Source organism: Lasiosphaeria miniovina, assembly GCF_030549165.1.
Source record: "Lasiosphaeria miniovina strain SMH2392-1A chromosome Unknown B0T26scaffold_8, whole genome shotgun sequence".
In the NCBI taxonomy this organism is placed as follows: domain Eukaryota; kingdom Fungi; phylum Ascomycota; class Sordariomycetes; order Sordariales; family Lasiosphaeriaceae; genus Lasiosphaeria; species Lasiosphaeria miniovina.
Window position 1 is genome coordinate 2,769,907 of NW_026848227.1, and position 14,533 is coordinate 2,784,439.

At 55.3% G+C, this 14,533-nt stretch overlaps 2 protein-coding genes across 2 annotated transcripts; both read left to right on the forward strand.

Annotated features, from left to right (window-relative positions):
• Positions 1-9,029: 9,029 nt before the first annotated feature.
• B0T26DRAFT_509108 (uncharacterized protein) lies at positions 9,030-11,335 on the forward strand. The gene is made up of 2 exons (XM_060435411.1): positions 9,030-9,384; positions 9,501-11,335. The coding sequence occupies exons 1-2, from the start codon at positions 9,185-9,187 to the stop codon at positions 11,113-11,115; spliced, it is 1,815 nt and encodes a 604-aa protein (XP_060290554.1). The 5' UTR covers positions 9,030-9,184; the 3' UTR covers positions 11,116-11,335.
• Positions 11,336-12,741: 1,406 nt separating this feature from the next.
• B0T26DRAFT_621978 (cytochrome P450) lies at positions 12,742-14,463 on the forward strand (the record flags this gene model as incomplete). Its single annotated transcript, XM_060436087.1, has 3 exons — positions 12,742-12,996; positions 13,043-14,275; positions 14,383-14,463. Coding segments are annotated over 3 exons (1,569 nt in total), but the record flags the coding sequence as incomplete, so codon positions are not given.
• Between the last annotated feature and the right edge of the window lie 70 nt (positions 14,464-14,533).

The following is a 14,533-nucleotide window of genomic DNA, read 5'->3' on the forward strand; positions in this document are numbered from 1 at the left end:
TGTGTCGCTAGTACGATATTCTGCATCCATTTCGCCAATGTTACCCCAATTTAGCTTTGGCTGTAATTGTCGTGCGTTGGCGAGAGGTCATCGAAAAGTCAGAGGGTGAAGCTGCCAGGCTCGGCGCGGGTGGGCGGGGTCGAAATATAACGATCTAAATGAGTTCTGCCACCCCCTATTCAAGAAAGCCTTACCCTCAAAGACTCAGCCATCTTCTTATTAGTGTGATTCTGTGCCTCACGGCCAGATGCTTGACAGCACCCAATCAAAACCAGCCAGAAAGAGGCAAGAAGGGTTGTGGCGTTTCGAATGACGAATACGAGGACGTGGCGCACCGTGACCGGCCTTGGCAGCTGAGCAGCGATTTTTCCCTTATCTAAGGGCACTTATCTCAAGATGGTCAGCAAAGGGGCTGGTCCTCAGATCTTTTCAGATGTGCGCACTGGCATTGTCAGAGATGGGTCCTCAGTAGTCTTGTGCTCCTTGCGCGTATCTCGACTCTGACCTCCCTGCCAGCCGGGGTGGGCTTCTTCGGCAATAACCAATCTTTAGACCGGTACGGAGGATTGGGCCAAAGAAAAGAGCCACCCTATCCTGTGCCCCAGGGAGTAATCCCCACAGTGCTAGCCATCCAGGTTTCTGAGGCCGAGCATTTACTGTTAAATCCCCTGTGCCGTAACTTGCCAAAGATCTTTATCTTTTTTCACTGTGGACGATAGGCTTGTTGGCTAGGCAGCTGGTAAGCTTGGCTGAACCCCTCTTGGGAGGTTGCGTTCCAAATAACGCACTAGGGAGGCTAGGCCTTTCTTTTGGCCTCAACCTCCGCTTCTTGTCACTGAGGCTGTCACATACATCGACACTTAGAAAGTGACCAAAAGAGTGCTTTTATTGGGAAGAAGAAGGAGAGGTGGGCATGGCCTAGCTACCCTGCTGTTGTATGTCATTCGTGTCTTCTTGAACTAGGCCACAGGTGGCTAGTATGTGCGCCACGTATGCAGCCCAACGGCTTCTTCCGACACTTCCAGGCGCCGAGCCCGAACACTTGCATTTTGAGGGGCTCAGTGTTGGATTTCAGCATCTGCACTCGCACGTTGTCGCCAAACAAAAGACCACGCGCATTTGGGGGCCAGGTTCTCAGCCAGTTGCAATAATTATTGTGGCAATCAAGGCCATCCGTCCTGCCCCCGTAAAGGCCATCCTCGATAGCGTTTTGCAGGCTCAGATATAACGATGCCAACGAGATAATCTTACATGGCTAGGGACTTGGTGGATGCCCTAGGCAAAAGCTTAATTTGATAAGTCAGGTGGTCTGCTTATGAAACACCCCTGGATTTGGAACAAGGTTTGTCATCAAGGACTTGCCGCTCGCCACCCAACTCACCTATTTCAATCGCTTGCAACTCGACCAATTCTGCTTCAATACTTATCTTCTTTTCTCCATTCAATTGAGAAATGAAAGATGAAGCGATATACTCAGTTGGATTTGCAGAATGCGCTGGCAGAGTATGCAGAAATTGGCTTACTCCGTAGCTCTGCTGAAAATCACGGCATCCCCCCTACTACTCTCTTTAATCGGGTTCGTGGTTCTGAGCCAGCCTCCAAGGCCCAAATTCTTAATCAAAAGCTTTCTCCGGCTATGGAAGAACGCTTAACCGAATGGATTCTATTCCAAGGGTCGCTCGGTCACCCTCCAACCCACGCCCAAATTCGGAAACTAGCTAGAAGAATGCTCGAAGATAACGAGACCCTCGGAAAACGCTGGACTAGCCGGTTTTTGGCTAGAAATCCATCTATTTCTACAATTAGGCCTCGGAGAATCCATGCAAACCGTGCTGATCGAGCCTGTGAGGCCGTTATCCGGCCTTGGTTTGACTATTTGAAGCCTCCAGGCGTGGAGGCTATTTCAGCCAAGCATAGGTATAATATGGATGAAACTGGCATTGCTTCTGGCATTGGAGATAACGGCCTGGTTGTTGGATCTAAGAAAAGAAAGAAATTCCAGAAAAAGAAGAAAGGAGACCGAATTTGGACCTCGATTATCGAATGTATTTCCGCTGACGGCCGGTATTTGAACCCAGTCGTCATTTTCAAAGGTGGAAGCCTTCAACAACAATGGTATCCACGCGATTTACAGCCATTTAAGGGCTGGAAGTGGAAACCCACTGAAAACGGCTGGTCTGACGATGATACTGCCGTCGCATGGCTCCGCAATATCTTTCTTCCAGAGACTCGGCCAGCTACCCCCTCGGAGAAGCGCCTCCTTATTTTAGATGGCCACGGTAGTCATACCACCGAAGAATTCATGTGACTAGCCTTTTCTAATAACGTACAATTGTTATTTCTACCAGCCCACACCTCCCACGTTCTCCAGCCCCTAGATTTATCGGTTTTCGGCCCTCTAAAAGCCCGGTACAGAGCCAAGCATAACGAGGTTGTTTCCGGCTTCGACGAAGGCACTGTTGCTGAAAAGAGGGCCTTCCTAGAATGCTACCGGCAAGCCAGGGTCTATGGAATGACTGAATCTAATATCAAAGCTGGCTGGAAAGCTACAGGCCTCTGGCCGGTCAGCCTCAGGAAGCCCCTAAGCAACGGCCTTGTTATTAAGAATTCTAACGGCGACGTTGGTCAACTGACCTCTACGGTTTCTATAGACCTTCAAGAGGTCCATAACCCCATTCTAAATAAGAATTCGGAGGGCCGGCCTATATGGTTTACCCCTAAAAAGCCGAAGGATTTCCGTATTCAGGGGCAGGTTTTTCTAGCCGGCCAGAAACGGACTGCCAACGACCGACTTTCCATACGCAAGGTCGCAAAAGCCTTCGATTACGTGGTTTTCCAACTAGCCAATACGGCGCATCAATTGGAGGCTGCAGAAAAAAGCCTAGAACGCACAAGAGGCCGAAAGAGAAGGAAGGTCCAAGTCGACCCTAATACGCAGTTCGCTGGAATTGAGGAGGTTCGTGCCTCACAGAGAGAGGCTGGCAGAGAGGACCTTAGTTATTCTGAAAGAGAAGAATCAGGAGAATCCGATACTGAAGACTTCATCATTGTAGCTAATTAATTGACAAAGTTGTTGGCAATTGAAGTTTGTGGTGTTGTGCGGGGTCCGATTCAGGGGCTGTTCCATAGGCAGGGGTGTTCCAAAAGTCCCCCACCTGACTTATGGTGTAAAGACGGTTCTTAGGTATGGCGGTCTCATGCTTTCGGCTGTGTCGTTGAGCTGCTCAACCTAGGTCTCCGGCAGCATGCATCATCGATGAAATATTAATCTTGAAACTGCATCCAGTTCAATGTGTAGGTATAATCGACTATAAGTAGATGCCTAACTAATAAACAAGTGAATATACTCTTCTCTCCAACTACCATTTTCTAGCCTCTAGAGACTGCTTTATCGTTCATTAATAAGAACTATGGTCTCTACACAACGTCTTAGTTGATTAGACCCATGCCGGCTTTGTAGATTTTGGGGGTATTAGCAGGAAGGAAGAAATGAGAGACTTTTTAATACCCACAAAGTATATATCCGACACCAATAGATATTAATAGCCTTGACAATCATTGTACTATGCTAGTATGTACACCTAAACTCAGCAAGATATAAATAGCCTACCTATCAACTGACAAAACGGCGAGGCTCTCGGGCCGTGCCAACAATTCACCCTTGACAAACAGCTTTGGGGGTGGCTGTTAAGTCAGACAGGCACCCGTGACTGAGGCTGGGTGGCTGTGCCTTGCACCACCCGAGTTGGTTCCCATTGGTCGACCGCTTGTCTGGTTCGGCCAGCTGCTGTCGTGGCATGGTGCATGCGAGCATCTGTTAGTCTCACCGCATCTCTGTTAACCCTCTCTAGCGCGACCGCCTCATCGGTGCTGTACTCCCCCCAAACCCGTTGGACTACGACATTCCTACTCAACCCACCAACGAATCTGCCGAGACATGTCTCTCCTCCGCATCAAGGGACTCAATCCTAACCAATCTTGCTCCCAGCCTGGTTGTCGCAGGGACGTAGCAAGCACCCGACGAGTCACTGCGCCGCCCTCCGGACTGCCTCAGGCCGGCTTTGACACCCGGAGCAGGAGTCAAAGGCACCCGCCACCACCAAGACAATCTATCCACGGCCGATAATCAATCGATTCAAAAGAAAGGTTGAAGAAGGGGGATTTCCGGCCGCCCGGCACGTCTCGCTCGGAATTCAAAAGTAAGTGTCGACGACGACCGCGACCACGACCGCGACCCGAAGGACCTCTGCGCCAAGAAGCTCTTCCCGATGCGATATGCCGGGAGGGGGGGAATGCGTGTTGGAGAAGAGGGAAAAGAGGGACAGGAAGGACGAAAAAGGGACGGCGAGTATAGCACATCGCGCGCGTTCTAGATTGCTTGCCTCGCTTCGGACCGTACGTCAGCCTGGCCAAGGTGAGGAGATACCTAATAATTAGAGATGGTGGGACGCGGCGACCCCAATTTCATTTTCCCTTCCCCCCACCTATAATTCTCCATACGTACATAGTGGTGAGACTGAGTGGGGTGTAGCATTATGGAACCGGGCTACGCCTCCACGATGCATCTCACGAGAGATGTCAGGCGTGGCGAGGCGTGGCAGGGGCATGGTATGTCATGGCATGTCGTGGTGCAGGCGCCCCCCTCCCCCTCTCCGACCTTCCCCCCGCGGATGCTATGGTGTGGTGGCAGGGCAAGGCATGATGGAACAAGACAGGGCCGAGCTGGGCCTAGGCAGGACGGGACAGACCCGGATCCTGGTATTCCTGACTAGACTGTGAGACATGTAGTCGATAATACGATGCACTCCCTAATTAGCGGGATGCGAAGGAAAGGAAGACGGGCGAGATAGGTAGCTGAGAGATGATAATATCAAAGACAAGCTGGAAGAGGAAACGCATCCTGGTGTCCTGCACGCCTCGGACTGCGGTGACCAGGAGTAGCAGGTGCTTCGATCTGGACAGGACGGCGACAGGGAAGGCCCAGCTTTGCGAGATCAAAGCCACAGTCATACTCACATACACTTGGTCGCCGATGCTGGGCTGGTACGGCACGATATACAAGCGGAATAGAAGAATACTCGAACAATGGATACGGTGTGATATTTGTCAGGCCATTAGCTATCGTATTTCATTTCAAGAGAGGCCCTAGCGTTTGTCCAAAGTGAGGCAATGCTGCCAACCCTCCTTTTCCATCCTTCTAGATGTTTACACGGCCTTCTCTGCATCGGGCTTGTACCACCTGACCACGCAAAGGTCCAAAATGTCACCATTCCGTATCCGTTCCATCTGGATCCCCACCTGTGTATATTGTTAAACTGTTACGCCATTTCGTGGCGAGTTCCACATCGCTCGTTTGTCTTTTTTTCTTTCTCTCTTCCTTTTTTGTAAGTAACAGCGGTTTAACAGACGGGACATCCGCGGGAGGCAATCTAAATGACTCAGGCCGCGTCACGGCTCCAGATTGCGGCGCTGCGCTTCACTCTCTTGTTTCTCCTGCTTCCCCTCTTGTTTCCTTCCCTTGCTCTCTCCAGGCCGGGCGTACTCTTCCTCCACTCTCCCCACCCCTGGACAACCTTGGGCGTCATTCACCCACCCATAAAACCCCGATATATTTCCTTGACCGAGCTTCGGCTCTTGTCCCTCGCGTCATTTATAGTTGCACGGGTGCGCCGTCGGCCTCTATTACGTCGAGACTCCCTTGCCTCAATCGGCTCAGGCCCTATTGCATGGATGGGCCGAAGTCTGCAGTGCTCGGCGGCTGTGGGGAACGTGTACTTTACGAACTATCCCGGTAGCAGCGGTTCGCCCGGAATCGTCCCGGGCACCTGATTGTCTTTCAACCTTGTAATACGGGGTAATCGTGGTCGCCGACGGCTTCCCCCATCGACCCCTCTACGACATGAGCATTCCTTCTATGGCTGGGAATGGTTTATTTGCGGCAAACTCCGTCACATGCCATCTTGATGTACCCCGCCCTTCCCGAACCACTCTCGACATGGCGTTGGGCGTTCCCGCGATATTCTTGGTTTCCCTGATCTGGAACTGTGGTAGCGAGCTTTCCGAGTTTATTTCTCCGTGCTACGTCGGCCATTCGGTCTTTTCCTGATGCCGCTGCTGGCTGTGTATTCGACACAATGTCCATGGAATCCTCTTGGCTGCTTATTTTTGGCTTTTCCCTTTTTTACATGCGCTGTGATTCACTATCATTGAAGCCGCTAGACGGATCATGGTCTGCCCATGGAAGCTCAGGAATACTGTGCGCCTCCTCTTGGATTAGGTACGTCAGTAGGAAGTAGCTCGTCGGACTTTGCCACCCCTAATATGGCAGTGTAGATCGGTTAGGTAGCCACTTCAAGAAGGGTCTAGGTCTAGGTCTAGGCTCAGGAACAGCCTTGGATCATCAGGAGCCATGCGTCTAGCGAGATGTGAAGGGCATCCTAGCCAGGGGCAGAGCCATGCTGATGTTGGAGTCTTACGCGGATCGTGGAAGCATGACAATGCGCATATCAGACGCTACGGCGGGAAACCCAAGACAGACAGACTCGACGGGAGCGGGAGGATTTGGTCGGGACGCTGAAGCTCACAAGTCTGGCAAACACGCCAGTCCGGAACGCGGCACCGAATTGCAGCGCCCAAAAAGCCCGAGACGGGAACGGGTTTTGATTGTTTGTCTGGGGCAGATGGCCGCCAAGGCTAATCCCGGACTGGGTGGGTGGTGACGGTTAATTTAGCCTGGCCCGCCTCCTCTGCTTGTCGACGTCCCGGCCTTTTAGCCTATCTAGGATTTCCATTTTTGGCAACGAATTCGCAACGACTCAAAGGCCTCGGCGGCGCCATGGCCAGCCAACAGACAGGTAACCAGCCATCCGGTTGCTGTGCATGACGGTGTGCTAAGGCATGCCCCAAGAGTACTAGTTCTAGTCTAGCCCTTGGCGACCCAGCCCTCTAGTGTTTTGTTTTACTTGTCGGTGTGGTTTCGGGTCGGGTCGCAGTCTGGGGTTGAGCATCCTGCGACCTGGATCGGGAGATGCGAGAGCGGCCACTGTCGATCTGGTTGCCGATCGGCTTCCAGCATGGCCATGGAAAGACCCCCGACGGCCAGTCTCCAGATGAGACGGGCGGATTCCACTAGAGAGAAAACATGGTGCCAAAATGTAGGCTCCGAAATGCCTTGCAGTGGGCATTTCTGCCGGAATCCGATCCCGTGTCGGAGAACCTTGCTGGTGATCTGATGACCAATAACCGTCAATATGGCTGGATTCCCAAGTCCCTGCCCCTCGTTGGGGTATTAGATGAAGCTGCGTGAAAGCAAAGCACGTTGGATCTCCCTGCAAACCAAATGCATGTTACCTGTAGGTCTAGTCCAGCCGACGCCGACAGGGGGAGCAGTGCAGGTGGAAAGGAATAAGGATGGCCTGTCCGGACTCGGCCCAGATTTTTAGTTTTCAAATCTTGGCCGTGGCTGTGATGCATTGACTGACGACAACCGATGAGGGTTGGTTATGGTTTGTCGGTGGAGCCGTTCACAGCTGCCCGTTTGACATCTTTTCCTGCGCCGCCCCGTCCCGATGGCGGACCAAGTCGCCTCAAGTGCATCACGACAGCTTCGCCGCGACGGGCGTGCTGTTGGGAACAAGCGAATTTATTGGGGGAAGGCCGCTTTATTAGACGGTGCCCACCTGGACCCTAAGCCGTCTGTTGTTGCCTGCCTAACTTGTGCCTCGGGCAAGCAGCGGCAGGCGCAACTCCCGGCTATTCTGCCCGGCCAGCACCCCCCTCGCGTGCTTGACGGCAGTCACAACTGGGCAATCAGAGTGTCGCGTTAGTGCGCAGGTTTCGGTCTCGTGTGTCTCGCGACGGCCCTTTATTGCCAAACCTGCCCATTCATCTTGAAACAATCTAGGCAGATACTTTGCACCGCGGCCGGCCACTACCAACTTGTTAACTCGCCTCCGCTTTGATGGCGTCCGTCATTTTGCTCCGCGAATGGCCTGAATCTATTCGCACCTGCCACGCGGTTTGTCGGGTAGTGGAGGCAATCGAGAGAAGGCGGGACGCTGCCGTAGCGCTTGACCAGTAGTTCTTGCCTTCCAAGAGGGGATAGCCGTTGCAACCCAGGGCGCGCAACCGAAGCAAACAATGCTGCTAGCCTCCAGCTGCTACTACCTTGGTTGGAACTAGAGTAATCCCGACAGCCACTGGCAGCCCGCGCCCGAGCCGGCCTAGCCCACCTGGCACCAACGCCACCAAGGCGTCGCGTGCTAAACATTCCGTCCTGGCTGGTCCTTGCAGTATCTGCCCCAAAATTCAGGTATCTAAAGTGTCTACCGCTCAAGTAAACCAACCTTCCAGTTTGTTTCATTTTGTCAAATCTTCCCGCCCCCAAGTCCATCTCGTGCTCGTGCATTCACCTCATGGCCCATGGTCCCGCAGGTCCGATCGTCTCGGTGGCACACGCTTCTTTCTATCTGACCCGACAACAAAATAGCTATTTCGGGCTTCACTCGCCAGAGCCATTCGAACCTGCTGCACTCTGGAGACAAGAGACGGGTCCGCGAGCGGCGGCGGAGCGAAGCCACACGACTCCACACGGTAGCACACCTCGCTAGGCCCGCCAGCGCCTGGAGCCGCCAAGCCCGGGTCAAGTAAGGCAATTGATTACATGGCAATCTAGATGAATTGACGTCAATTGAGCTGGTGTGCCCCCGTGGCCAGCCCCAACCCGACTGGCCTGGCCGCAGTGGCAGTCCCAGTCCGAGTCTACCGCAGTCGACCCGGGGCTGATTTGCTTGCGTGCAGTGCGTGCACCTGGTTTTCCCGTTTCCTCCACTGTTCCTTCCCCATCCCCATCCCCGCCCGACCCCATCCATCATCCACCTCCACTATTCCATGCCCGCCCATGGCCGTGGCGGCTGCAGTACAACTGCCGCCCACAATCTGGCTTTTCGACCCGGCCACTCAGGTGGCCTGTTGCGCTCCGGCACAGGCACAGCAAAGCGGGAAGCGTCGAGTAAAAGGGCCCTTCATCCCGGGAACCTAAACCAGTCCGCCTGCGCCAGTGGTTTCTCTCTCTTTAAGGCCCGAGGCGTTCGCTGCCCTGCCCTTCTTGTCTGGGCCCGAACTAGTCTGGTTTCACGATGCAGTGGATGCACCCCCGCGAGCCAGCCACGTTGCACCCTCCTCCATGTCGAGTTCTCGTCAACATCCAGTGATGCATCATGGGGCATCCTACTCGCCCGCCATCCATAGCCACGGCCATGGCACGCACGGCGCTCACACTCAGGCTCACGCCCACGCTCACGCTCACGCCCACGGCCATAGCCATGCTCATGCTCATGCCCATGCCCAAGCCTCCGTAACGCCCGATAATAGTCCCCCCTGTCCGTAAGTTGAATTTTTGCGCCGTCGTCATCGCCGTCGCCGCCGCTACTGCCCCAGGCCTCGTCAATCGAGAGTCGCCACCCGCTCAGGGATGACAGGCTAACACGCGGCTCGGTCAGATACGAGGACAAAGTTGTAAAAAATGGCACGACGGCGCGGATGGTGCTCATGTTCCTGCGCGACCTCGTCGAGCAGCCCCCTTTCGCTCAGGTGCCACAGACTTTCACCTGCCCAATGATGAAGTGCTACGAGAAATTCACGGTGCAGTTCCAGCTCATCCAGCATCTGTTGACCTGCCCCGAGCTCCCCAACGGCGAGTTCGACTGCGACAAGTGCAACAACTGGCACGAGTTCCCGACAGACGAGAAGGACTGGCTCCACTGGACAGGGTGGAGGTCTCAGCCATCGTCGCAAGGGCCCAACATCCAGCGAAAAACTAGCCTGGGTTCCAAAATGAGATACTTCACCCTCCGAAAGAAGGACACGTCGCGCAAGCCGAACCAGACCGACGCGGAGCTCAAGCAGGGCTTCTCCATTGACACAAGGCCAAGCACTGCTGTTTCGGAGGCGCCAAGCACCCTCTCGGATAGACAAGCGGAACAGCACATGGGGTTTCACGGGCCAACGAGCTTCGCCGGCTTCCAGAAGCCTGACGTCCATCACGGCCTTCCCGAGGTCGACCGTGCCATCTTTTGGCCGGGGTTCAGTCCCAGCCAGATGGAGTCGACGGTGTCGTCCATCGCCCCCTCTACGTTTGACACGGATCCGCCCAAGCCGGTTTCTCAAAACACGTCACAGACGACTTTATTTACTCCGAGTCTAGTAGTGCCTTACCCGACCAACACCACGTCAGCACCGCCCTCGGGCATTTCAATGGCGGCTCAACCCTTCATGTTCTCTCCACAGCCACTTCATGGCGGGACGGGCTCGCTGTCAGGACACCGGGCTTCTATATCACGCATGTCACTGGATGAGCCCGATACTCCCGGCGATTCGGCCGTGGAGCCAAAAGACAGTGCCGGTTGGTGGGGCCCTAAGCCCGAAATAGAAACACCGCGACCAACGCCGCCAGAGACTTGCTTCCACGTGCGAACTCCGGTAGCTGGGGTCCTGGCAGGGGATATCGGCGGTGACGCATCGACTCCTACCTCCCCATGCAGAAGCTGCGTCATGGACCAGCGGCATGTCTCTCCGTTCTATGGCATGCAGCAGGGATCTCTCAATCACCCCATGTCCCGAACCCTCAGCCAAGAGTCAGCGCAGGTCAGCATGTCCACTTTATATGATCCAGGGCTGTCTGAAGGCAACCAGCTCGAGGGATTCTCTCCGCACGGTGACCACAGCCAACACGCACTAGCAGCTCTGCGGAGAGGCCTCGAGTCGCCAAGCGAAGAGCTTGTCTGCGACGAATGTGAGTGGAAGCCTCGCGGTGTCCGAGAAAACCTAAAGGGGTATCTCCGCAAGCACAAGAACACACATAAGGGTGCGAGGCTAGCCTGCGACTCGCCCGGCTGCACCAAGACATTCAGCCGTCTCGATAATCTGAAGAAGCACAAGAAGGAAAAGCACGACGACTCCAGCGGCATGCTACCGCTTAAACGTGTGGCGGAAGACTACGCGGAACATATTGAAGACGACGCAGAGATAAAACGACCAAGCACGAGCGAGCTCGACATCCGCAACGTGAATGCATCGGGAGACTATTCCATGCTATGGCCGGCACTGCATTTCTAATTGCTTCCCTTTGTCATTCGGTCGCATTGCCCTATCAATTGTTATATTAGCTCTTGCCGTACGTATACGCGTTTTGACAGCGCACATTTCCTTGTGTATTAGCATTGTCGTTACTTGGTCTCTTGCCATATCAGACAGTGGCGGGTCTCATTTATTGTTCTCAGAATCAGACATGGGCCTAATCGCCTAGGCAACATGGCATTTTCTTTTCGGATACCATTGGGTTGGATAGATGGGTCTCGAGACCCAGGCGACGGAGCACACACATGGGCGGACAACGCTCAATTGCATGGTGAAAATGTCGAGTATTAATTCCACTATCTTTGTGCACACCGAGTAGACGGGCTAGGAATTTATTTCATGATAATTATTCCGTAGTTGGGATGAAGGGCAGAGATGTACATGTCATCAAGGGCTGGGCCCCAGTCATTGAGCCCCAGTCATTGAGCCCCAGTCATTGACCAGGTACCCATGACCACAATTGTTTTCTCTCGGAACATTCCGATACCGGCTGCCGAGTGCCGGCTGCCGGGGGATGGTAATTGGTGATGACAAAGTCTCCTCGGACTACTTTGACGACTCGGACTGTAACCATCAAAAGAAACGGTTAGCAACTGCGCCAAGACATGACTAGCCAGGTAAAATGTCTAGATTCGGTTCCTCTTCCGCGAGGATCCTTTCCACGACGGCCACGTTGCCGCCGCCCGGCGCCGGCTGGCTTCCTGCAATTGAAGTTATCGCCAATTCTAGGCATTTCCGGATCTAACTACAAGACTAAGCGACTGCCCTGGTGCGAAATGTCGATTTCCTGCTAGGAGCATGCACCTAGTCGGAATGCTTCTCCTATACGAGTGCCGAAGTACTCTATACTTACCTTTAGCCCAAGCACTAACAAGCAAGATTGTCAGCCTGAGAAGACCTAATTAGTTCTATATCCGGGACTGGGCTCTGTCTGATGTGCTATGACGGCAGTCCAGACGCGGCGTGGCTCACTTGGTGCCCAATGACAGTCGTTTGTTCCCTTGCTTCCTTTTTAAGTGTCTGACAGGAGTAATCGCCACACACAGCCCCGAGGAACTCGGCTGCTGGCCCCTTTATGTTAGGTGACACCGATTCTGTTCGGCCTGGTGACGACAAGATGACTTTTTTGCTGCTGAATTACGACAGCAACGAGGCATCATTTTGCGATTTTGCTTCTTTCCTCGAACACGTCCCTAGCCTGTCTGCTCCCTCAGCCAGCAGCGTCTCAGCCGTGGGGGCCACGCCACAGAAAGCCTTGGCTCGGCGATGTGGCTTGCCAAAGGAACGCAACCCCTACACCGTCTATTTACTGCATCCTTAGTAAGTGGCTTCTTGCGGTGCATGAGTTGGACATTTCCCTTGCACGGCGTGCATACGTCTATCTGCAAGGGATTGGTGCCCAAGGCAGTTGTGTACACGCTTATCGCTGTCTCATGGCCAGCTATTAAAGCCCGCGCTGCCCAGTGCTGGTGGCTGGTCCCCGCCCTCCGCCTTCACCAGGGTCGCTATATAGGCGTTCTTTTGCTTTGATTGTTGACACTTGACACCATGGCGTCTTTCCTTGTCTTTGCCGTGGCGGTCGGTCTCGCAGCCTCTTATCTGCTCACGCGCCTGCATCGGCGATACCAACGGCTGAAACACATCAAAGGGCCCCTTCTCGCCGCCTTCACGGATCTCTGGCGGGCCCGCATCCAGTTCTTCGGGCCCATCCAGCCGATGCTGCTCGGGCTCCACAGCAAGTATGGTCCCGTCGTCCGCGTCGGCCCCAACACGGTCAGCTTCAGCGACCCGGCCGACATGAGCATTGTGTTCTCCGCCCGGAGCGGCTTCGCCAAGGTACGCCTCCCTTTCCATCGGCTTGTCTCTGGATACAAGTGCGCGCAAGTAATGTGACACGGGGCTGCAGGCAGACTCGTACGGGGGGCTGCGGGCCTTTGTCGGCGGCAAGTCGGTGGGCAGCATCCTGGACATGGGCGACGACGAGAACCGGGCGGTGCGGCGCGCCATGGGCAACACGTTCGTGACCAAGAACCTGCTGTGCTACGAGGACGACGTCGACGCGACGCTCGCCACGCTGCTGCAGACGCTGCGGCGGCGGGCCGCAGCCGGCACGCCCTTCGACCTCTTCCAACTCCTACAACTGTTCCAGCTCGACTTCCTACTGCGCATGGCCTTCAGCGAGGACCCCGGCCACCTCCGCCACGAGCGCGACGTCATCGGCATCGCCAAGGTGACGCACCGGCGCGTCGCCCACTGGTACGCGTGGCAGCCCGTCCCGGCCCTCGAGCGCTTCGTCTTCCAGAACCGGCTGTGGAGCGAGCGGCTGCTGGCGCTGCTCAGCCTGCTCGGCCGCACGCCGTCGCTGACGCGCTGGCACACCGAGGGCGCCGCGCGTGTCGCCGCGCGACAGCAACAACACCAGCAGAAACAGAAACAAGAAAAACAACAGCTCGACGAAGAAGAAGACCCCAGCCACCGCCCTGACCTGCTCGCGCGCTTCTTCGCCGCCAGCGCCGCGCACCCGTCGGCCATCCGCCCCGCGAGCCTGACCGGGCTCGTCAACTCGACCATCTCGGCCGGCGCCGACACGACCACCTCGACGCTGGCCATCATCATCTACTGCCTCGCGCAGGCGCCCGCGGCACTCGCCCAGCTGCGCGCCGAGCTCGCCGCCGCAGGGCTGACCTTCCCCGCGGGCTACGCCGCCGTCGACGCCACGGCCCTGCCGTACCTCGACGCCGTCATCAAGGAAGCCATGCGGCTGTTCCCCAACTTCGCCATGCTCTTCGAGCGCGTCGTGCCCGACGACCACGGCCACCCTGCCGACCACGAGGGTGCGTGTCCGGCCTGCTGCCGCCTGGCCAATGGCAAAGTGGCGGTCCCGCCCGGCACCGTCGTCGGCTGCGCGCCTCTTGTCGTGCACCGCGACGAGGCGGTTTTCGGGGAGCATGCGGACGCGTTCCGCCCCGAGCGCTGGCTGCCGAAGCCCGGCGAGCCTGCGGATGCGGCTAGGGATAGGATTGTTGTCATGGAGCGCACGACCATGGCTTGGGGCCTGGGGAGTAGGACGTGTCTGGGCAGGCATGTCGCGGAGATGGAGATGAAGAAGGTGGTGCCAAACTTGGTGTCGGTTTTTGATGTGAGTTTTCCGTTTTCTTTTCTTTCTTTCTTTCTTTCCTTTCACGTTCATATTCCGCAATGAACTACACCGCCACGTGTTGTTCAGATTTCTAATAGGCTCTGCAGTTTGAGCTGTGCAACCCGAAGGCGGAATTGAAGTTCGAGATGGGTGTGCTGGACGGAGAGTTGAGTCCGATCATGGTGACGGTCAGCGAGAGAGTGATCAGCTAGGCACCTGGATTCACGTAACAGCCCTTGGGTTTGCATCTCATCATTG